This window comes from Crocuta crocuta, unplaced genomic scaffold (genome assembly GCF_008692635.1).
Source record: "Crocuta crocuta isolate KB4526 unplaced genomic scaffold, BGI_CrCroc_1.0 scaffold165, whole genome shotgun sequence".
In the NCBI taxonomy this organism is placed as follows: Eukaryota; Metazoa; Chordata; class Mammalia; order Carnivora; family Hyaenidae; genus Crocuta; species Crocuta crocuta.
Window position 1 is genome coordinate 1,912,390 of NW_027530502.1, and position 25,068 is coordinate 1,937,457.

At 34.6% G+C, this 25,068-nt stretch overlaps 1 protein-coding gene across 5 annotated transcripts in view; it reads left to right on the forward strand.

The window, feature by feature from the left end:
- Positions 1-25,068, forward strand: part of DBF4 (DBF4-CDC7 kinase regulatory subunit) — a 37,762-nt gene that overhangs the window by 6,485 nt on the left and 6,209 nt on the right. For 2 of the 5 annotated variants that reach the window (XM_077766813.1, XM_077766812.1), the window contains exons 2-11: positions 39-306; positions 1,779-1,951; positions 7,790-7,969; positions 9,430-9,480; positions 9,933-10,002; positions 10,205-10,281; positions 17,991-18,027; positions 19,327-19,372; positions 22,993-23,121; positions 23,583-23,694. In XM_077766813.1, the coding sequence (XP_077622939.1) occupies positions 261-306; positions 1,779-1,951; positions 7,790-7,969; positions 9,430-9,480; positions 9,933-10,002; positions 10,205-10,281; positions 17,991-18,027; positions 19,327-19,372; positions 22,993-23,121; positions 23,583-23,694 (921 nt within the window). In that variant the 5' untranslated portion in view covers positions 39-260. Of the gene's footprint in view, positions 1-38; positions 307-1,778; positions 1,952-7,789; positions 7,970-9,429; positions 9,481-9,929; positions 10,003-10,204; positions 10,282-17,990; positions 18,028-19,326; positions 19,373-22,992; positions 23,122-23,582; positions 23,695-25,068 lie in introns of those variants that run through there. The other 3 variants (XM_077766814.1, XM_077766815.1, XM_077766816.1) reach the window with 3 other exon arrangements.

The window sequence follows — 25,068 nt, forward strand, 5'->3', positions numbered from 1 at the left end:
GGCCGCGTGACGCGTTTTCAAATCTTCAACCGCCGCAGCCCACTCGTTTGTGCTTTACCTCTTCCTCCTCCGCGCCTTGGAGCCGGATCCGGCCCCGGAAACCCGGACCGTAGACGCGGCATCTCTGCTGCGTGGGTGTGGTAGCCTGCGGAAGGGGAGAGGCGACCTGCGGCAAAAATCGGCCTGGATGAGCTTGTGTTTTCGTGGCCGCCCGGCGCGACACTCTCCCGAACCCAGCATGTAGGTGCCGGGCGGCTGCCATGAACTCCGGAGCCATGAGGATCCACAGCAAAGGACATTTTCAGGGTAGGAAGCCCCTCCCCCCCCTGCAGTCCCTTTAATCCTTTCCTCGTGGTTCCACCTTTGATTCTTTTGAGCTCTTCCCCTGGGTCTCTGCTTCTTTTCTTTGATGGCTTGTGCGCCCTAGTCTGTGGCCTGAAGGAAGGCTCCGTCCAGGGCTTCGCCTCAGAAAGGGAGCGGAGCCCAAGCGGGCCGCTCGCGCCGTTCACGCTCCAGCCGCAGCCCCGGATTGTCGGTTGTGCCGTTGATTGTAAAACTAGGAAACAATGTGTGGCCCTCGGACCGATGCTGAGACTCGGCTCAGGCCCTTTGAGGCTGCCGCTGCGTCCCCTACTTGAAAGCAAAGGTGGTCGTGGCTTTTAAGTTTCCTGATTAAATTGGTGGTTGTGGGTGGGTTTTTGGTCCTCTTAAATTTTTTTTTTTTCCACTCATAAAGTTGAGGGGGATATTTTTTTCAAACACACCTTTGCTGTTTTCAGCATTATAGACAGAAACAAGTGTTCATTTTCGATTACTTTGAATGGTAGGTACATTACAGCTTCCCAAGGTTTTCTTTTTAATATGTCTGGTATATGTATGTAGTACCTGGATAGGAATCTTCAACTTAGGAATAGATTGTATTCTGAAAGGTAGTTTTTGAAGCGATTGTTTCCATCTCAGATGTTTTCAAGGGAAATAATAAAAGTGAATGGTGATTTGGTTCTTAAAATGGACCATTCAGTTCTTAATATATAGACAAACTCTATAGGCAACTAAACTTTAGACTCTCTGGAGGACTAGGTCATCATGGGTAACAGGTTTCTTGTACAGGAAAGTGTTAAGCATTTTATGCCCCAATTTTGAGTGTTCAACAGGATGGCAGATGTTCCATAAATATTTGTCAGTAAATAGCTCGTGAAGTTTACATCCTAAGGAGGAAAATCTTCCAAAAGGGTTTTATATAGTTTTCACCAAAATCTATAAAGACATGAACAAACGTATAAACATTTCTTGAAGACTCAACTATTGGCTTGAACAATAATTATTGTACAATATCTGTTAAAGTAAGTACAGTATTTTGGTTTTATATTAGGTGGTACTACAAAGAAATACATTAAAATGGTCTAGCTCAAGTTGGTTAAAGCCGGACTTGGGATCTGGACCAGGTCACCGTCTCCCAGTTGGTGGGTTTGAGCCCCCTATTGGACTCTGCTGACAGCTCAGAGCCTAGAGTCTGCTTCTCATTCTGTGTCTCCCTCTCTCTCTGCCCCTCCTCTGCTTGTGCTCTGGCTCTCTCTCTCTCTCTCTCTCTCTCTGTCTCTGTCAAAAATGAATAAATATTAAAAACAATTTTTAAAAAGTGCTATTGAGTATTTAATTGGTGGGGTTTTAAAGTTTTTTCCCCCTCTGTTATATGATGATGTATAAGAAATATTTTTAAAACAGTAGAAAATTTTCATCTGTATAAAACATCTAATTGTACATTTTTTAAACAACAGGTGGAATCCAAGTCAAAAATGAAAAAAACAGATCATCTTTAAAATCTATGAAAACTGATAACAAACCTGAAAAATCCAAATATAAGCCACTAGGGGGAAAAATATTTTACATTGACTTACCTTCTGTCACCATATCTGAAAAACTGCAAAAGGACATTCAGGATCTGGGAGGGGTAAGTCAAAACTATACACTATGACAAAGGAAAAATTTGTGACTAGTACTTGTTAATATGTAGTCATTGAAGATACTCATTTTGGGAAACAGTCATAGAAGCACCAAGCTTAAAATTTTTATGAGCTGTTTATCATTAATGAAAAACTATTTGTTTTAACCTATTGTAGACTAATAGAACTTTTAGGTTTCTGTGATTAGTCTAGTGTAAAGTTCACAAAGTTTGAGAAATGTGACTCCCTTGGCCTGGTAGGACCTCTGATTGCACTCATTGCTATGTTGGTATATGCTCTAGAGAGCAGCAACTCCTTGATTGTGACTAGGGAGCTACAGAAATCTGCCTGGACTAGCATAACAGTAAGAATGTCATACAGAACAAGAAAAACCTCTACAAATCACAAGTTAAAATTAACTGTAAGTGGTAACAGTTTGAAAAGAATGAATGTCATTAAGAGAACAGAATTTTGGATTAACAATTTTGAAAACTCTATTTCCCATCTTATACTTGGACTAAATGATTGAGAAATTAGAAAATTTGAGGAAAATTCTAAGATTTTCTTAGTATTAAGGTTAACACTGGGTAAATTTTAGCAAGTGAGGTTAAGAATTTATTAACTTCCTTCTTAATTCATCCTATTTAAAAAAAGGTTTGTACTGCACTTTGAGTTTTTTGAGGTTAATATCTTTGAATAAGCTAAAAGAATCCTGGCATTTCGAGAACAGAAATTTGCTGGAGAATGTGTAACAAGTTTCTTGGAATTGTTTATTGGTGTGATATTTACTTATATATCTTTGAAAAGCTGTTCTACTTTTTGTTACTCATTTGTTAAAACTTGGTCACATTTGTCGTAGCAATAACGTGTCATAATGACCCTATGACTTCATTCCTAAAGATCATGTTTTATAGGCTTGCCACTTTTACTCCTTCATTTTATTTTATTTTATTTTATTATTTTTTAATGTTTTATTTATTTCTCAAAGAGAGAGAGAGCGTGAGCAAGGGAGGGTAAGAGAGAGGGAGATACAGAATCCGAAGCAGGCTCCAGGCTCTGAGCTAGCTGTCAGCACAGAGCCCGACATGGGGCTCAAACCCATGAACTGTGAGATCATGACCTGAGCCGAAGTCGGACGCTTAACTGACTGAGCCACCCCAAGACTCCTTCATTTTCGATATTAAGTACTTAAGGATCCAGAGAAGTGAAATGACTGGCTCAGTATAGCATCTTCCTAATTCCCAGACTAACATGCTGCTATACTGTTGTGTTCCTCTAGGAATTAATGGCTACAAACTAGCTTTCTGGTCTAGTTTCACAGCTTTCTCAAATATGAATAACTCATTAACTTTTATGATCTAAATTGGTGATTTTAGATTTGTATTTTTAGCAGTGGAACCCTTCGAGCAAAATCATTAAGCAGTCCAATGTATAAAGCCAGTCAAAAGAAAACTGTTCTGTCTGAAACAGCACTTATAGTTAGTGTAGGGATGCTTGCCCTGCCCCCTTTTTCTCTCATTCCTATTGCAGTTCCTGAGGCACTTGCAAGAAGGAAACAAATTTTGAATTAATTTATGTATTGATAATAGTTGGAAGACCTTTTGGTTTTATACAATTCAAATTTTTTTCTAAAATAGTTTGAAGTAGACCAGTTGAAATGAAGATCATATTAAGAGCATAAGTTTCCAGGTTTTTTTCTTCAGGCTGTGGATTTTCAACAGAATTAGATTTATTAACTTAAAAAAAAATTTTTTTTATCAAGTTATGATATCTCCTCCACACTCTCTTTCCAATAATTTAGTGATGTCCTGATTTCTGTTCTTAACACTTTACCATCTCTATCATTAAAAAAGGACTTTGGTAATGGTGGTCTTTTACATGAATTATAAAAGAATCTTGACCTCTAGACAGAGTTTTAGGGTTCAGTGTTAATGAATATTTAGTTGAACAGACATTCCTTGAAAGGATGATACTTGTTGATGTAAATTTTAGGATTACTTAGACCCTTTTCATTTTGAAACTTCATCTTCAGATTATTACCAGTGTCTTTTTCTGTACTTGTCCATTTGATGAATTTGTTTTTTCTGCCCTTAATGAAAACATACCCCATTTATCTAGAGAGTATACTTCTGAGACATTCAACCACTGAAAGCACAGCAGTGAAGTCTGACATATCTTTTAGTAGTGGCAAGGAATATAGCTGTAGTAAAACCATCTAAAAAGGACATGGAACCAATCACGTTTAGGTCCATATTTAAACATTTTAGGCCAAAATAAGGCAGTTGGAGAAGAACAGAGATGTAAGGGCAAATGCCATTTCATGAACTTTGAGGACAGAGTTCCTTGTCTGATGTTCATTGTAACTTTCAGTGACTCAAAAATAAGTTTTGCGTTTACTCTAAAAGACCTAAATTCAGCAACAGATAGTAAGTTGAAGATTATGATGAAACTAAATAAACTCTAGAGGACATGATATTAAGTATTTTGGTAGATTCAAAAATGAATCTTAAGTCCATCCTGCCTTTAGCTTCTGATCTGGGTAGAGATTGCGTGGGTACAATTAATTGTAAAACAACATATAATGTCAACAGGAGGGAGAAATTACTTCCAGTGGAGAAATTTTGGAAGCTGTTCTACAGACCCAGTTTTAACTCTGCTTTGAAGAATTATGATTTGAGCATGTGCAAATTCATTAAAAAATTATTTCACTGGTATCCTTCATATGCCAACACTATTTTAGCTGCTGAGGATGCAAAAATAAGTAAGATGTACTTTACTGCTCTTAGTCTTGGGAACATGAGACAGTTCATTTACAGACACAATCATTTACAGTATAGCATTGTCAGTACTTAACAGAAATTATGTTGAAACTCCCATTAGAATACAGAGAAGAAAATTATTAACTTTGCCTTCAGGAATCATAGCACAGAGTTTAACTTAAGTCTTGAAAGTCTAGTAGGAATATACCAGGCTAAAAACAAACTAAAAAGAGGAAAGAACATATTTGAAATTTTTTTTTTAAGTTTAGTTAACTCTTTAGAGGGGCAGATGCAGAATCTAAAGCAGGCTTCAGGCTTCGAGCTGTCAGCACAGGCTTCAATTCCCAAAGCATGAGATCATGACCTAAGCCAAAGTTAGACATTTAACCCACTGAGCTACCCAGGCACCCCCAGGAAAGAGTATTTAAAATGTATCTACAGGGTGCCTGGGTTGCCCAGTCGGTTAAGTGTCCGACTCTTGGTTTCAGCTCAGGTCATGATCTCACGTTTCATGAGTTTGAGCCCTGCGTCAGGCTCTGCACTAACAGCCTGAAACCTGTTTGGGATTCTCTCTCTCCCTCTTTCTTTGCCCCTCCCCTGCTTTCACTCTCATAATAAATAAACTTAAAAAGAATAAAGTTATATGCATGTTATATGCTAAAATTAATTACAAACGGTTCAAGATGTAAACATAAGAGCTAAAACTCTTAAAGTATAGGGAAAAGTCTTCATGACATTGGATTTAGGATTGATTCCTTGGATATGAATCCGAAAGCACAGAGAATAAATGAAAAAATAGATAAATTGAACTTCTAAAAACAAAAAGGTTTGTGCACAAAAGGATACTATCAAGAGGGCAAAAAGACAGCCCACAAAATGGGAAGAAAAAATATTTGCAGATCATATATCTGATAAGGGATTAATCCAGAATATATAAAGAGCTCCTATAGCTCAGCAATGAAAAACAACCAAATTAAAAGATAAGTCAAGGACTAAAATAGACATTTCTGTAAAGAAGATGTACAGTGGCTAACAAGCACGTGAAAAGATGCTTTACCAATCATTAAGGAGATACAAATCAAAATCACAAGGAGATGCCATGTCACATTCATTAGGATGATCCCTATCAAAAAAAAAAATAAGTTGGCAAGGATTTGTGGAATTTGGAACCCTTGTGCACTGTTGGTGGCATTATAAAATGGTACAACTGCTATGGAAAACAAGATTTGAGAGGAGGGCCTTGAAGAGATAAGTTAATAGTGGAATTATTCACAAAAGACAAAAGGTGGAAACAACCCAAATTTTCATCAACAGATTGATGAATGAAGAAAATGTGTATACATGCCACAAAATATTACTTAACATTGAAAAGAAGTGAAGTTCTTATCTATGCTACAGTATGAATAAACCTTGAAAACACTGTCCTAAGCAAAATAACTCAGATACAAAAGGACAAGTATATGATTCCATTCTGTATGCAGAATCTACAATGGTTAAATCCATAGAAACAAAGTAGAACACAGGTTAAAAGGGGCTTGGAAGAGAAGAAAATGGGGAGTTACTGTTTAGTGGATTCAGAATTTCAGCTTAGGATGATGAAAAAGTTCTAGAAATGTATAGTGATAATGGGAGCATAGTGGTGTAAATATAATTAATGCCACTGAATTGTGTACTTAAAAATAGTCAATTTTACATATACTTTATCACAATTTTTAAAAAACATATAGGCGATGGGGCTTTTGAAAAATTAGAACTCTGGCAGCACCGAAGCCACGTATTTATGAAAATGAAGAAAGCATTTGATGTGTAAATTGTGCATTTATATTCCTCTTGGTCCTTGTAGGTATTTGAGTTTATAATCCCCTGGAATTAATAAATTTGGATTATCTCCTTTACTAGTCAGTGAAAATGTTGCTTAGAAAAAAAAGGAAATAGTGATATACATTTAGCCACTGGTATAAGCAGCAAATTCTGATTATTGCTTACATGGAATTAATTCATATTACATATTTTGCTTTTTTTATTATTATTCCCAATTATGTTGTGGAATCCTATAGAAATTAGATATAGCTGTTTAAAATATTTTAGAAATTTTTCATTTATGGAACTAGTTAATGATTAATAGTATTTATGTCTACTTTAATTTTTTGATCTTTGATAACACTGACATCTGGTACCTGCATTTATAAATTCAGACATTTAAGCACTGGTTTTCAAAACTTTTCAGTAGGGAAATTGTCTTCGTCCTTAGACTTGGAGGGTAAGAGTCCCCTCATATATGGAAAGATGGTATTCTGATTTTGAGCTGTACTCTCCAGTATGATAAAACACTAGCTGTACTCTCATCTGGCACATGAGGCTATTTAAATTTAAGTTAATACTGTATTAATTAAAATTTAAAATTCTGTTGCTTGGTCACATTAGTTACATTTGTTACATTTTAAGTACTCAGCTATATGTGACAAGTTGGCTACTATATTTGACAGTGTGCTCGTAAAGAACATTTTCATTATTGCATTAAGTTCTACTGGACTGTAGTGCTTTAGAGGAAGGACTTGAGTAACAATATGTATGTTCAAGTTCTGCTCTTTACTGGTAGTGTAACCTCCAGCAAGTCACTTAACTTCTCTTCAGTTTTTTTCATAAAATGTGGATATTAGAATATTAAGACCATGGAGTTGTTATGAATTAAATTAATTGGGACATATAAAATACTTAAAAATAGTATCTAGCACATGCTTATTCTTATTGGAACTCCTATTGTACTTCCTCAGAACTCAGATTCAGAAGAACACCTTATGAAAAACACCAATCTACAAATTTTAAAAAATAATAATAATTTAATTTATTTTTGAGAGAGAGAGACAGTGTGAGCAGGGGAGAGGCAGAGAGAGGGAGCCGTCAGCACAGAGCCTGACGTGGGGCTTGAACCCAGGAGTCATGAGATCATGACCTGAGCTGAAGTCGGACCCTTAACTGACTGAGGCAACAGGTGCCCCTAATTAAAATGCATCAAATTTGCATTTTATGCTAAAAATATGAAACTGGTTTATATGGCTTATTTGAAAATACTTTGTTTTCCTTTAGCGAGTTGAAGAATTTCTCAGCAAAGATATCAGTTACCTTATTTCAAATAAAAAGGAAGCTAAATTTGCACAAACGTTGGGAAGAATTTCTCCTGTACCAAGTCCAGAATCTGCATATACTGCAGAACCCACTTCACCTCATCCCAGCCATGATGGAAGCTCTTTTAAGTCTCCAGATTCAGTAAGTCTCTTAAATGTGCTTTACGATGTTCAGAAAGGCCGTAGCCTGAGGATCTCACGATTTTCAAGAGGAGACTGGCAGCAGAGTTTACTTAGGTAGAACAATATCTATATTGTGCATGGCTTTCCAGTCATTTAAAAAAATTTTTCATGTTTATTTGAGAGAGAGAGATAGAAAGAGCGGTCTAGTGGGGGAGAGAAAGAGGGAGATACAGAATTCAAAGCAGGCTCCAGGCTCTGAGCTGTCTGCACGGAGTCCCGATGTGGGGCTCAAACCCAGGAACTGTGAGATTGTGACGTGAACTGAAGTCCGTCACCTAACCGACTGTGCCACCCAGGCACCGTTAGGTTGTTGTCTTATAGAGCAGTGATTTTTCTGCTGATACTTATGCAGTCATGTGTGTCTAAAATAATACTTTGCATTTGGGAATGGCTCTTATTTTTAAGAGTAGTTTATAACTAAAAAGTAACAGCAGATCATTATTTAAAGAAGAAATGGAAACCTTTTGTTTGCTTCACAGCATTAGTAAGCAAACAAAGATTCTGTGGGCCAAGCCCAGCCTGTCAGTTGTTTTTTACAGCCTGTGAGCTAAGTAAGCATGGTTTTTACATCTTCAAATGTAAAAATCTAAAGAATAATTTGTGAGAAATTTAAATTCAGATGTCTTTGTTTATAAAGTTTGTTTATACAGCCAGACCTGTTTGTTTACAAATTGACTTCCCTGCTATAAAGATACTATATGGCCTATAGAGCCTAAAACACGTATTATTTGGCCCGTCACAGAAAAAGTTTGCCAGTCCCTGTTTTAGTTACTTAGTTACCTTTATTACTCTATTGACAATAAGTTTGAAGATACAGTGAAGGATAAATTGGGAAGGAGGAAAAACGGGAATACATAGAAGAAGAAAAAGTCCAGGAAGTCTCCTGCATTTTTTTCACTTTAATGCTTTTTTGAAGGAATGAGATTATATACTAGTGACTGGTTCCAAATTAACTGTTGCTCATAGCATTTCAGTTACATTCCCAGCATTTTGTTTAAAAATGTGAAATACCATGTAAAAATAATACATACAGTTCATATTCTTAGATTCATTTGAATAGGGAATTCAAATCTAAACTTAGTTTTTAATTATAGACCATTTCAAAAGAATCTAGCTGTTTTTAATGTTTAATAGAATTTACTACAAAACTAACCTTTGGTCTAATTCAGTTGTTTAGTTGGTGTATCAAAAAAAAAGAAGCAAAGTTTAATAGATCCTATTCCCAAGACTAAGGAAATCACTTTTGCCATACATTTCTTGTGTTGATAATATTTAAGACTTGTATAGATAGCTTTCATTTATTTTTAATATTATTAAAAATTTTAAATTTTATCTATTTATTTTAGCTAGTTTTTAAGTTTTTTTCCAGTGAGGCTCTTTGTTCTAATGTTTAACATTTGCTCTCTGGTCTTTTTACAGGTGTATTTGAGCAGAGGAAAATTATTAGTTGAAAAAGCTATCAAGGACCATGTAAGTATGAAATTTAAAATTCTACAATATATGTTCTATTATTAAAAATTCAAGTGGGAAATGGAGTGTTCCCCAAATCTTCCTTATTTTTAGTAGGAAAAGCCTAAATAAAAACAAAATCTGCTTTTCATGAAGAAACATCTCCATCTTGTGGCCTTTTAAAATATTACTGCAGACGTATGAAGCATATGGCTTTTTTGATGAAATTTATGAAATTTCTTGAAACTGTTAATTGGAAGGCTACACTTAGATTGATTATCAGGTATTTGGGAATATATTAAACAGGGTTGATTTTAGAAATTCCAAAAGAAAAACTGATGTACTCATTGCCTTTGTAACTGTACGGTCTAATACCCACCTCAGTGACATTAACCCTCAATTAATTTTTAAAATTTAGCTCATTTAAGTTAGTAACTTTCTAGAAAAACTATCAAACCTTTTTTATTTTACAGGATTTTATTCCTTCAAATAGTATATTATCAAATGCCTTATCATGGGGAGTAAAAATTCTTCATATTGATGGTAAGGATTTTATCAGTTTTTTGACAGTATATGTTAAAAGTATTAATTTGTACCCTTGGTTCCTAATTTTACATAGGGAGAATTCTGATAGCAAGAGATCCCTATAATGGTAATTCTTTCACCTAAATCTAGTACTAAGAAAACAGCAGTGCTTAACTCCAAAGATAAAAGTGCTAATCTTAAACTTTTTTTTTTAATGAAGACATTAGATACTACATTGAACAAAAGAAAAAAGAATTATATTTACTCAAGAAATCAAGCACTTCTATAAGAGATGTGGTATGTTAATTTTCCTTAATTTTTAAACTATTTACAGTGATCAAGGTTGGTTTTTATTTATCTATAAATTTTTCTTGCCAAGTAGAAAATATTACTTGCCAGCAAAGGTAAACCTTTGTACTGTATCCATCTTTCTGTTATTTGAGTAAATTATTGCATATCTTTTAACGTTACAATTCACTCTTGAGATAAAAGTTATTCCTAGGAGGCTGGCATAGTTGTATTTATTTTAGGTTGCTGTTGCTTTTTACTAGATACTTTTGTTCATTCTGAAGGAAAACATAATTAGCTTATTGCAGGAGAAGTTTCTAATATATATAATTTATTTCTTTGGGGAACATAGAAAATGTGCTTACTTTTCAACTGCTATAGATAGCTTTATGACAAAATCTTATTATGCGCTCTGGCTTTCTGGCCTAACCTCACAATATTTGCTAATTAAATGCGTTAGGCATTACAGTGTTAGACCTAATGTTTCCATATCTTGTCTCTTCCTTTTTCAAAAACTAGCTTCCTCCTTAGAGCCTCTTTAACAAATTAGGGCTTTTCCATCCTTTAAAATAAGTATAATAAAACCTCTCTTGATCTCTATCCTTCCCTACCAACTATACAATCTTTGTGTCATCTAAACTTCTCATATCTACACTTTTATACTTCCTATTTTTTCCACTTATACTCTTCAGCCTATGAAGTATAAAACTCCTGACCGATTTGCCAAATAGAATTAATACTTTTTTTTAATGTTTGTTTATTTTTGAAAGAGAGAGAGACACACAGAGCTGTTAGCACAGAGCCTTGACATGGGACCCAAACCCACAAGCTGTGAGATCATGACCTGAGCTGAAGTTGTACGCTTAACTGACTGAGCCATCGAGGTGCCTCAGGAGTTAACACTTTTTAAAACCAGTCATATTGGTTCTGTCAGCTATTGTTCATCTGCTTTTTAATTTACCTATTTTCTTCTGAATTTCTCTCATCTCTTAGTTTTCTCAAGGTTCTTTCATATCAGTGTATTCTTTTGTGGTCTGCATTTTTTTCACTCAATCCTTAAATGATTAAAATCTAAAAGCAAAATTTTACATAAGAGTATATATATATAAAGATATGTAGACATATATAGCCTGTCCTGTTTGGGAAATTTTCTGAAATATAATGCAACTTGCTTTTTGAGGGGAAGAATGATAAGAAATGAAGGAGGAAAAGTTACCAAGTTCAGATAGGACCTTGCACATTATATAAAGGAGTTAGAGTTTATTTGGAAGGTTTGTAAAATTATTGGGAGATTATTAAAAGAAGAGTAACCTGGTTGAATAGATATGAAAGATCTGGTTGCTAGTAAAGCATGTTTGCTGGTAATAGTGACATTGAGACAGTGATTTTTAACAGTTTTCAATAATTTTTACATCATGAGTATCCCATATATGCATGTTACATGCAAAGATACTTAAAGTCTTAATGAATTTTTTATTTTTAGTAAATTTACAGTTATATAAGATAGGAACAATTTGCAGAAAGCAAAAAATAGTTTAATTAATACTTAATACTTTGAATATCTTATTATAAGTAATAAAAAAAAACCTCCAAATGGCTATTTACAAGTTTTTATAAAATGATGGGTGAATATATCTTAATTGAAATAGGCTAAATAGCCTTAAGCTACCTTTACTGCAATTTGCAGAGTGTTTGGATTATATATACTGAATGTATACAATTCTATATATTTTATAGAAATAAACTTATGAAAATGTGAACTCACAAGGACATTATGGTCTCTGAATACAGAAACATAATTTCTGTCGATATGCAGTGGATTTAAGTACATATCTGAAACATGTTGCCTGAAATAGTGCTTATCCTTAATGTGATTGATTCCAGTGTTTCAATAGTATTGTATTTTCATTTGTAAAAAATACTAGTCATAACTCTAAGTTGATATTAAAACCTGCTTTGTTTACACTTGCAACTGTCAGTATTCAACAGATCCTCAGTCCTGAGTGCCAGGCACTGGGAGTTGTTGTCCTCATGAAACAAAAACCATGCAAGTGTGATAAAATAGCTGTGAAACTAATCTTAATTTTCTCTCAAAACAAAAAGGATAAGAATACCAAATTTTTCTGTAGTCCAGGATGTAGACTTGTCAGGGATTTTTTATTGTTGTTGTTTTGGTTTTTTGTTTTTCTTTTTTGTATGTAAGAATTTTTTTTGTATATAAGAAGAAAATGTTTCTGGAAAATTTCTGGCTTGCCAAGTACTAAAGTTGAATGAATGTATTATCCTCCACTATTTAAAGTGCTTGGAGTTTTTTTCTTTTCTTGGTTTACTTGAAATTTTGGGAGGGGTGCGTGTGTGTGTGTGTGTACATGTACATGTACATATAAAAAATACACATGAGGAATATTGATCTTTTTTTTTTGATATCTTTAGGTTTTAGCATCAGGGTAATTCTGTTCTAAAATGCTGGGATGTATTTCCACTTATATTTTCTAGATGAGTTTTTGTAGAGTCAGTTTTATTTAAATGTTTGGTATAATTTACCAGTAAGGTTATCTGGGTCTGGAATTTTCCTTGTTGAAAATCCCCAACTATGAATTCAGTTCTTTATTAGATAAAAGAAATTCAGGTTATTTATTTCTTATTGAGTGTATTTTGGTAGTTTGTGTTTTTCAGGGAATTTGTACTTCCTGTTTAAGCTGTAAAATTGATGGCAAAAGTATTTGTAATATTCCCTAATTAAGATTTAATGTCTATGGAGTCTGAATGAGGTTTCGTCTTTCATTCCTGAGATCATTATTACTTTTTATCAGTAAGGATATAGTTTTATCAACTTTATTATTTATTAATCTTAGGAAAGAACCAGCTTGGCTGTAAATTTTATTTGAGCTCTGCTTTACTGCAATCCCGTACAACTTATGTAGAGCTTTATACGTGTGTGTGTGTGTAATATATATGTGTGTATATAATATATATTATGTATGTAATGCATTTAATATTTATGTATATAATATATATACACATACTGTTTTAGAGCAGCTATAGGGTCATAACAAAATTGAGTGAAGGCACAGATATTCCCAGATACCCCATGCCTCTCATGATACACACAGCCTCCCCCACTATCAACGTCCTACACCACAGTGGTACATTGGTTATAAATTGATGAATCTTTATTGACAAGTCATCATCACTTCAAGTCTATAGTTTACATTAGAGTCCACTCTTGATGTTGTACATTCTCTAGGTTTGCACAAATGAGTAGACATGTGTCTTCCATCACAGTATCATACAGAGTAGTTCTCTAAAAATGCTCCAATCTATTCTTCTCACCCTCCTCTCAACTATTGATCTTTTTCCATAGTTTGGCCTTTTCCACAATGTCCTATTTGGTATCACATAATATGTAGCCTTTTCAGTTAGTGATAGGCATTTAAAGTTTCTCTCCATGTCTTTTCATGACTGTAGCTTTTTTTTTCTTTGTTTTTTTAATTGCTGAATGATTCCATTGCCTGGATTTGCAACAGTTTACTCATTTACCTTCTGAAAAACATCTTGGTTGCCATGTGTAGGTTTTTGTTTGGGCCTTAGTTTTCAACTCATTTGGATAAATACCAAGGAGCACAATTGCCAGGTTATATGGTAAGAGTATGTTTAGTTTGGTAAGAGGCTGCTAGACTATCTTCCAAAATGACTCTGCCATTTTGTACTCTACTACCAGTGAGTGAACTGTCACTGATTTCTGTTTTAATTCTATTACAATCAGAAAGTAGTTTGTATGATTTCAGTTCTTTCAAGTTTGTCAAGGTTTGCATCACTATCCAGAATCTAGTCTGTCTTAATGCAAGTTCCATGTGCACTTAAAAGTGTATATTCTGCAATTAATAGATGGAATTTTTTTTTTTTTAAGTTCATTTATTTTGGGAGGGTCGAGTAGAGGGAACACGAGAGAGAGAGGAGACAGAATCCCAAACAGTGTCTGTGCTGCCAGCATAGAGCCCAATATGGGGCTCAAACCTACAAACTGTGAGATTATGACCTGAGCCATAACCAAGAGTCAGTGCTTAACCAAATGATACACCCAGGGTGCCCCAATAGGTAGAATGTTCTATAGATGTCAAATAGGTCAAATTGTATAGGTTTTCTGTATCCATATTGATTTTCTTATTCAGCCATTACTGAAAGTAAGGGGAGTATTGAAGTTGCCGAGTATACTGTGAATTTGTGTATTTTTTCCTTCCATTTCTATCACGGTTTTTGACTTACGTATTTTGACCCTTCTTAGATGTATACACATATAATATTCTTGTGTTTTCTTTGTGAATTAACCTTGTTATCATATGTTCTTCTATCCCTATTAGTAATAACCTTGTTATTATGTAATGTTTCTCTGTCTAAAACACTATAGGCACTCTAGCTTCCTTTTGTTTTTTTTACTAAATTTTTTTTAATTTAGTTTTTTGAGAGAGAGAGGGAGACAGTTTGTGAGCATGGGATGGGACAGAGCAAGAAGGAGACAGAATCAGAAGCAGGCAGCCTCTGAGCTGTTAGCACAGAGCTTGATGTGGAGCTTGAGCTGCAAGATCATGACCTGAGCTGAAATTGGACACTTAACTGAGCTAACCAGGCATCCCCAACTTCTTTTGATTAGTGTTTGCATCCTATATCTTTTTTATTCCTTCTACATTTAACATATCTGTGTGTTTGTTTTTTAAATGGGTTTCTTATAGATATTTGGAACTTAACTTTTTATTAAATCTGCCAATCTCTATCTTTTAATTGGTATATTTTTAACGATTTATACTTAATAATTACCAGTATTGTTTAATTTAGGCCTACCAATATACTAATAGTTGTTTTTCTCTCGGTGTTCTTTGTATTTTATTTCTGTTTCTCTATTTGCTGCTGCCTTTCAGATTGTTGGAAGATTTATCTCTTGGTTTTTTTGGTTATATCCGTTTTTTTTTGTTTTGTTTTAGTTGTTTCTTGGGATTTAAACTATACGTATGTAACTTTTTACAGCCTGTTTGGAATTACTTTATCCTTCAAATAAAACGTAGAAGACTTAAGACTTTTTGAACCCATTTATCTCCCTAAACCAATTTTTATGGTACATTTTGGTTAAATTTGCATTTATTGAAAAACCCACTGGACAGTATTATCCCTTTTTGCTCCAAAAAGTCATATAGAAGAGAATGTGAGGATGTCTTTATTTTGCCTTCATTCCTGCAAGATCTTTTCACTGGATAAAGAAAAATGAATTAAATTTTTTTTTTTTTTTAATTTCAGGGGCACCTGCGTGGCTCACTTGGTTAAGCATCCTACTCTTGGTCTCAGCTCAGGTCACACATTTCAGCTTGTGAGATCAAGTCCCACATCAGCTCTGCACTGACAGTGTGGAGCCTGCTTGGGATTATCTCTCTGCCCTTCCCCTGCTTATGTGCACTGTGTACACAGTCTCTCAAAATAAGTAAACTTAAAAAAATAAATAAAAATTCTTTGTTTTAGAACTTTTACAGGTGTTCTACAACTATTTTGCTTCCATGAATTTTGATTAAAAAAAATCTAGTCATTCGAATTGTTTTCTTATATATAATGATCATTTTTTCTCTATGTGCTTCTAAGATTCTTAATTTATCTTTGGTTTTCAACAGTGTGTAATATGCCTCAGCATGGTTTATTTGAGATGATTCTGTTTGTTGTTCACTAAGCTTCTTAAATCTATAAACTTATAATGTAGAAAGTTTGAGCTATTTTGTTCCAATTATTTTTCCTCCCCATTCTGTTTCTTCTTTTTCTATATCTCCATTACCCTAATACACTAATTTTAGACCTTTTTATGTTACTTATAGCTAGAATACAAACAAGGTGCTTATTGGGTCCCTGACACTGTTAATTTTTTCTCCTTTTTTTCTCTGTTCTTCTAAGTAAAGATTTTTATTCTTGTCTTTGAGTTCTCTAACACTTAAGTTGGTCATCGGTGTTTTTTAAGCCCATCCAGTTAATTCTGTATTTCAAGTCAGGTATTTTTCACTTTTACAATTTCCTTTTTTTTAATATAATTTTTCCACAGAGAACTTGTATTTTCTCATTGATTTTAACTGTATTTTCCCTGAGAGTCTTTCTCTGATAATTTTGACTTCAGGAACATCTTGTATTAGCATCTGATTGTCTTTTTCCCTCAAGAATTGGTCATGTTTTTACTGATTCTTAATATGTCAAATAATTTTTGATTTATATTAAATATTGCAAATGTTATGTTTTAGAGGCTCCAGACCTATTACAGTACTCTGGAGAATGCTGTTTTGTTGCTGTCGTGATTGTGGGTTTTTTTGTGTGTGTTTCAGCACATATTCATCTAATTTGGTTCAAACTATCAGTTTATGTCTCAATTTCTGTACATGGCACTTCCAGTCTCAGTTTCATTTTTCAAATTTCAAAGATTTGTATGCAGCTCTTTGTTCTGCACATGTATCACTTACAGTTTTGTCAAAGGCTTGGGTAGTGTTTAAACAAGTTCTGTTTTCAAAGCCTTGAAGTTAAGCCTGTTTTAACCCTGAAGTTAACTTATTTTGGATTTATATAGGGAACTAGGGGTCCCCTTTTCCATCTTGCTACTTTCTGCAGTTTACCCTTCACTCTTCAGTCCATAATGGCCCTTTCCATAGTTTCTCTGTTCAGAAAGTCAGGATTTCTCAATTTTAGCTGCCTTTGGCACCTACACCTGCAATTTAATAATGGGTCCACACTGAGGTAGAACTTTGGGAGAAAAGGAAGAAATAGTCCATGGATTCCCTTTTGTACTCTGGATTACAGGAAATATGTGGTTTATATAGGAGTTTTAGCCACTGGCTCCACTAATTGCTGCCAACTCTGTGATTAAGAGGTTCATCCTTCAGGCAACATTGTGAGAATAAAGGGAAGGATGGGAAGCATACTCCCCTAAAGGTGGCCTGAGTTTTGGATTCTTTCTACACTTTGTCTGCTTTTATTTACTTTTCTGTTCTCCTATAGTTGCTTATTGTATTTTTGTCCAGAGTTTTAGTTGTCATAGGATGGATTAACCATATTGAACAGACCCCACCCTAACATGAATTGACAGACTATAATATTTCAATAATTCTATTGTTCGGTCTATCACAAATGTTTTTGCTGAGTAAGGGGGCATAAAATAACTTAGGACTATTTTTAGATTATTTCATTAACTGTACACNTTTGCTTATTGTATTTTTGTCCAGAGTTTTAGTTGTAGTCATAGGATGGATTAACCATATTGAACAGACCCCACCCTAACATGAATTGACAGACTATAATATTTCAATAATTCTATTGTTCGGTCTATCACAAATGTTTTTGCTGAGTAAGGGGGCATAAAATAACTTAGGACTATTTTTAGATTATTTCATTAACTGTACACTTTCCTCATTGGTTGATTTCTTTCTTTGAAGACAAAAACAGTATAGCTAGAATGCAAGGTATTTTTGGGGTGTATTATAAAAGTGAGCTTCTGTTATGTTCATTTTTTCATGTCTTTGGTTGAGTTGATATCTAAAAGCAAGTTTTTCCCTTCTCCCCTCCAAAACAACAGTAATCACCCTTTTATATAGTATTTTCCTGTATGATTATCTTCAGGATAAAAAGAGCCATTGCAGTTGCCGTTGTCATGGTACTTTCAAACCCAGTGTTTTTACCTTTTTTTTCTTTTCTCTTCTTTTTAGGGGAAAAGAGTAGGTATTAGCACACAGAAAGCAAGAAGTAAGTATTTTGATATCTTTAAGTGTGTTTGATTTGCTTTTAGAAAGTAGAACAAATCATATAAAACTCCTCTGAAAAAGCATGTAAACAGCCCTTCAAGGAACTCATTCAGTAGGCCTTAGCCTGTTTTAGAATATGGACACCTGTGGTAGTGGTAGTCTGGTGAAACTTAAAGACCCCTTCTCAGAATAATGTTTTTAAAAAGCATTTGAAAAAATTACTGGATTACTGAGAAAGTAAATGAGGTTCAGTTGTCAGAATATTTTTAATTATGAAGTGATGATATACTTGATTTTTTTTAACACATTAACAATGAGTTCTAGCAGTGATTCTAATTGCTATTGTAATTTTGAAATTTGGTATGATGCTTTGGGGTATTTATAATAAGTAATGTGAAGGTATTTTTGTCTCTATCAGAGACAAAAAATTCTGTATCAGAATTACAGGCAGTGCTAATACCACTGTGATTCTGTTCCTTATATGCATAACTGGAGGAAAAATTAAATTTTGGTTAGAGATCAGTGAAAATAAAAGCTGAACCTTTTTTCCTGTTTTAGCTCATTATTCTCCTGAATTCTATTCATAGATCCTTTGGGGAATCCCTTCAGTTTAAGAATCTCAGAATATAGACAGAACTTCTGTTATTTTGCAAATGGGCTGGTATTGTAAAATATCTCAGCTGAGGCTTAAAACTGAATTGAAATGAAATGGATAATGGGTATAGATAGTCCTGAACTTAAGATGGTTTGGCTTATAGTTTTTCAGCTTTACAGTGTTGCAAAAATAATACACATTCAGTAGACACCGTACTTCACATTTTGAATATTGATCTTTTCCTGGCCTGGCAACATGCCATATAGTACTCATGACATTGGACAGTAGCAGGGAGCTACAGCTCCTATTCATTTACGTGGCCATAAGGGTAAACAACTAGTATACTTAAAACCATTCTGTTTTTTACTTTCAGTACAGTTTTCAATAAATTACATCAGATATTCGGCATTTTATTATAAAATGGGCTTTGGGTTAGATGATTTTGCCCAACTATAAGCTAATGTAAGTGTTCTGAGCATGTTTTAAGTTAAGCTAGGTCTAAGCTATGATGTTTGATAGGTTAGGTATATTAAATGCATTTTCACCTTAAAATATTTTCAACTTAAAATGGGTTTATTGAGGTATATCCATAATTGTAAATTGAGGAAGATCTATACATCGTTGGGTGGGATTTTTAGCCAGAGTAATTCTTTTAATTTCCTGGATTTGTATGTATCTAATAATATTGTTTTGTTTGTTCTCAAGCAGGTAGACTTAAAAAACCTTTTGTAAAGGTGGAAGATATGAGCCAGTAAGTATCTAAGTTCAATAACTAATATTAAAAGAAAATCTAATTAATTAAGTTATCTCCACTAATACAATTAGGTCTCTTTATGTTAAGATTTATATTATACTAATAGGCAGATGGCACAAATTAGCAAAGCAGTTTTCAGCTTAATTCAGTTTCAGGATGTTGTAGATGATAAATCCTTGAAAGATCTAGTTTAGAGCAGTCATGAGACCAGCTCATTTTTTAGTACTTCAAATAATTCACTAGCTAAATGCAGTACCATATGGTTGAGAATTACTGTTTAAAATTGCTTCTGCTTTGTGAAAAAGAAATTTGGAAGGTACTATTTGGAAGTACAAAATCTGATTATAACATTTAATTAAGTAGTTTTTTTTTTAACACATTCTGAAGTTTCAAAGGATAATCTTAATGAAGACTATACAAGTAAATTAATTTGGCATGAGAATTAGCTAGTTTTTTCTTAACCTTCTAGTTACTCCTTTAGACTTGTGTGATTAATTTTGGGTACTCACTGAGGTGACAAAGATGTGTTGAGTGCTTCTTTTTATGAAATGTATTACTATGAGAAAAATATTGCAATTCAAAGTTAGGCCTAGAGAAGGCACCAGTATATGGAAAGATATCCCAAGTTCATGGATTAGAAGACTTCATGTTGCTAAAATGTCAGTACTGCCTAAAGTGATCTACAGATTCAGTGCATTCCCTGTCAAAATCCCAATGACTTTTTGCAGAAAGCAAGAAATACATCCTAAAATTCATACCAAATGGCAAGGGACCATAAACACCCAAAGCAACCTGGAAAGAAGGAACAAAGTTGAAGATCTAGACTTCATGACTTTGTAATTTACTAAAAGCTATAGTAATCAGAACAACTTGTTACTGACATAAAGACGGATGTGTAAACCAATGGAAAAGAATAAAGAGCTAAGAAGTAAATCTTTACATGTATGGTCAAATGGATGCCAACATCATTCAATGGGGAAAGGACAGTCTTTAGCAAATAGTAGTGGGAAAACTACATATGCACATGCAGAAGAATGAAGTTGGAGTATTAATTTATACCATACATAAAATTAACTCAAAATAGATCAGAGACCTAAAACTATAAAACTCTTGGAAGAAAACAAGGGAAAAGCTTTATGACACTGGATTTTGCAATGCTTTCTTGGATATGACACCAAAAACACAAAACAACAAAAGAAAAAATAAATGGATTAGATCAAAACTATAAATTTCTGTGCACAACAGTGAAAAGGCAAACCATGGAATAAGAGAAGATATTTTTAAATCATTTATCTAATACAGTGTAATATGGGGTGGTGGAGCTTGGGAAGATGGTGGAGTAGGAGGACCCTCCTCAACCTGTCACATGTTTACAACTAGTTAGCACTTGCATCTGAATAAATAAACCAGGGAATGATCTGAAGACTGGCAGAACAAACTTCTAGATCACCAACCAGATGTGGAGAAGAAGGCAGAAATGGTGATTGGGAGCTGCAAGCCCTGGCTTGGAGAGGTGAATGCACTAGGTAGCCCACAAGGGGAAGATGAATCCCTATAATGTCTGGCTTTGAAACCAGAACAGCTGAGTTTCTTGATTTTGTATAACCAGCAGGACTTGGATCCTGGAGATTGAAAAGTTAGCTGATTTAAGACTAGTAAGCTGGGAGGGCATGTGATAGCTGGGTTCCTGCCCTTAAAGAGACAGCAGCCTGCAGAGAGGCCAACATAGAATCTATATTTTCTATAATACCTGGGGCAAACAGGAGGGGCACTAGGTGATGTAGGGAATTGTTGAATCTCTATATTAAATACCTGAAACTGATACAATACTGTATTTTAACTATACTGGAATTAAAATAAAAACTTAATTTAAAAAATGTAATATAAAGAAGTCAACAGAAAATCAAAGTATCAGATTTAAAAAATGGCAAAGGACTTGATGTTTTTCTAAAGATTCATAAATTGCAACAAATAAATGGAAAAATGTTCAACATCACCAATCATCAGAAAAATGCAAGTCAAAACCACTATGAGATACCCATCACCTCACACCATTAGAATGGCTGTTATTAAAAACAAAACCAATATAATAGGTATTGGCAAGGATGTGGAAGAATTGGAACCCTTGTGCACTGTTGGTGGGATTGTAAAATAGTGTGACCACTATGGAAAACAGTATGGAGGTTCTTCATAAAATTGGAACTATGCTATGATCTAGGAGTTTCACTTCTGGATATATATCCAAAGGAATTGAAAGCAAGACTTGAACATTCCATAGTAGTAACAGCACTGTTCATAGTAGCTCAGCAGCAGAAGCAATCCATATGTCCAAAAGATGAATGGATGATATATACGTAAAATGGATATTATTCAACCTTAAATGAATTTTTGACACATGGACGGACGTTGAGGACATTACACTAAGTGAAATAAGTGAAAAAATACTGCATGATTGCATTTAATGAGATGGGTTGGTGGGGAGGGAGGATAAGGAGTTACTGTCTAATGGTAGAGAGTTGCTGTTTTTCAAGTTGAAAAGGGTTCTGGGGATGGATAGTGTTAATTGTTGGAAAACACTGTAAATGTACTTAATGCAGCTGAAGTCTACACTTAAAAGTAGGTAAGAGGCTCAGTAGAGCATGTGACTTTTGATGTCATTCATGAGCTCGAGCCCCATGTTGGCATAGAGTTTACTTTTTAAAAAAAATGGCTAGGATAGGGGCGCCTGGGTGGCTTAGTCGGTTAAGCGTCCGACTTTCGCTTAGGTCATGATCTCGCGGTTCGTGGGTTCGAGCCCCGCGTCGGGCTCTGTGCTGACTGCCAGCTCAGAGCCTGGAGCCTGTTTCAGAGTCTGTGACTCCCTCTCTCTCTGACCCTCCCCTGCTCACGCTCTCTCTCTCTCTCTCCTAGAAATAAATAAAACATTAAAAAAATTAAAAAAAAAATGGCCAGGATAGTAAGTTTTGTGTTATCATACCATATTCTTTTTTTTTTTTTTAATGTTTTTTATTTATTTTTGAGAGAGAGAGAGACAGCGTGAGCAGGGGAGGGTCAAAGAGAGAGGGAGACAGTCTGAAACAGGCTCTAGGCTCTGAGCTAGCTGTCAGTATAGAGCCCAATGTGGGGATCGAACCCATGAACTGTGATAGACCTGAGCTGAGGTTGGACGCTTAACCAACTGAGCCACCCAGGCGTCCCATTGTATATTTGTTTAAAAATGTTTCTGTTTTTAAAAAAAGAATTAGGTCTAGGAATTGGGAAGGGAAGCGTAAATGATTTCTATTATTTCAGATTCCGGATGAATTCCATGTTTTTGAAATATAAGACTTCAGTTGTGGGGCGACTGGGTGGCCCAGTTGGTTAAGCGTCCGGTTTCGTCTAAGGTCATGATCTCGTGGTTTGTGGGTTCGAGCCCTGCATTGGGCTTTGTGCTGACAGCTAGCTCAGAGCCTGGAGCCTGTTTCAGATTCTGTGTCTCCCTCTCTCTCTCTGACCTCTCCTGCCTACACTCTCTCTCAGAAATGTATAAAAACATTTTAAAAAATTTAAAAAAGAGACTTCAGTTGTGGTTTTTTTCATCATAAAGAAGCTCATGTATTTGTCTTTTTGTTTTTTAGACTTTATAGACCATTTTATCTTCAGCTGACCAATATGCCTTTTATAAATTATTCTATTCAGAAGCCCTCCAGTCCATTTGATGTAGATAAGCCATCTAGCATCCAAAAGCAAACGCAGGTTAAACTAAGGTTGGTTAAACCTTTAAGTAATTTTTTTTTCTTTTTAAGCAAACATTTAAAATAATTCATTTAATGCCATGGGTGGGGTGTAATGTGTGTGTGCGCCTGTTTGATCACTATTGAGGTTTTGCCCCTTGTCTATTTTTAATGGCTCTTTGCTAGATTAGAAGGCTGAATCTCTTCTAAATCAGATTTAGACATGTTAGAGCAATAGATTGAGGTTGAGGAGTGGCTTACAAATATTTACAATTAAAATGTGTTATTTTTCTTAAGTAATCTAGAATATTCTCCAGAATAATCACTACATTCTTAGTTTGTTTCTTAATTTCTTAAGAAATCTATTTAAAAGTATTTGTTGATATAAATCTCTGGAGATTATGGCAGATTCTATTTGGTAGGTGAAGACTGTACATTTTTAAATTATTTCTTAATGTTCAGCAGTTAATTCTTTTACCATATATTTCTATCAGAATCCAAACAGATGGCAATAAATGTGGAATCCCAATTCAACTCCAGTTGAAAGAGAAGAAGAAAAAAGGATATTGTGAATGTTGCTTGCAGAAATATGAAGATCTTGAAACTGTAATTGTCATTTTATATTTGGGGGTTTGATATTTCTTTTTTTTTTATTTTAATATTTTTATTTATTTCTAGGAGAGAGAGAGAGAGACAGCGTGAGCAGGGGAGGGTCAGAGAGAGAGGGAGTCACAGACTGAAACCGGCTCCAGGCTCTGAGCTGGCAGTCAGCACAGAGCCTGACGCGGGGCTCGAACCCATGAACCGCGAGATCATGACCTAAGCGAAAGTCGGACGCTTAACGACTAAGCCACCCAGGCGCCCCAGGAGGTTGATATTTCTAAAACTATGAAAATTTACTATTTAAATTTTAGCTTATTTTTCTGATTGTGGTTTACAACTTGATAATTACTAAGTAGCATGTATTTCTTTTTTATAGAATTATCTTAAATTTTAAGAACCCAGAGTGGGAAAATAAATATTGGAAAATCATTTTTATTCATTAACTCAACAAATATTTATTAAGTACCTGTGTTATACCAATCACTACTTTGAGCAACAGCATTGAACAAATAAAAAATACCAATTCCCTACCCTTGTGGAAATTATATTCTTTGGAAGGGAAGGAGATATAGGTAACTACACATTAAGAAAATAAATAGAAAAAACATTAGATCATTGCTAAAGCAGGAACGGAAGTGTTGATACTTTATTTAGACTAGGTAAGGAAAATCTACATAAAGTGATACTGGAGTAGAAACCTGGGAAGTGAGAGAACAAGACTCATGGATATTGAAATAAGCCATGCAAAAATGTTAAACTGATTGATGGGATTGAAGAAATCATTTAACTAGTGGTGATGACCTGGTGGAAATGATGGGGCTTGGTCAGATTGTGGATATATTTAAAGGTGAGGTGAAAGGGATTTACCAGTGGATTGTATGTTCAGAGTAAGAGAAGATGCTTCAGGCCTGAGGAATTAAAGAAATAGGTATATGATTAACTAATGGGAGGATGAGAAGAAAGTAGAATTCTTTGAATTAGAAAAAGAAATAGAATAGTTGGAAGGGGTATGGGATGAAGATACAGTTTTTAAAGTGATTTTTAAAAAAGAAAGCAAAAGCTATGTTTGAATCATGCTGCCCAGGTTTGAATCCTGGTTTCCTGTTTGTGTGACCTTGGACATAGGTGGGAACTGGGTTTATTAAATCTTAGCTGTTATTATTTGAGTTGTTAATTTTAGTGGATATGTATGTTTTGGTGTTTAGTTTGGTAGAAGATGGTGAAAAAGTTAAATAGAATATTTATAAATATCTAAGAAATAAGCTATTTCTGTTTTTAGAGTCTAAGTTGAAGTTTGATTGTTTTGTAATCCAAAATATGTTAGCATTTTGTATTAGTATTTTGTGTTTTGTTTATGTAATAAGGGAGAAAAGTAGG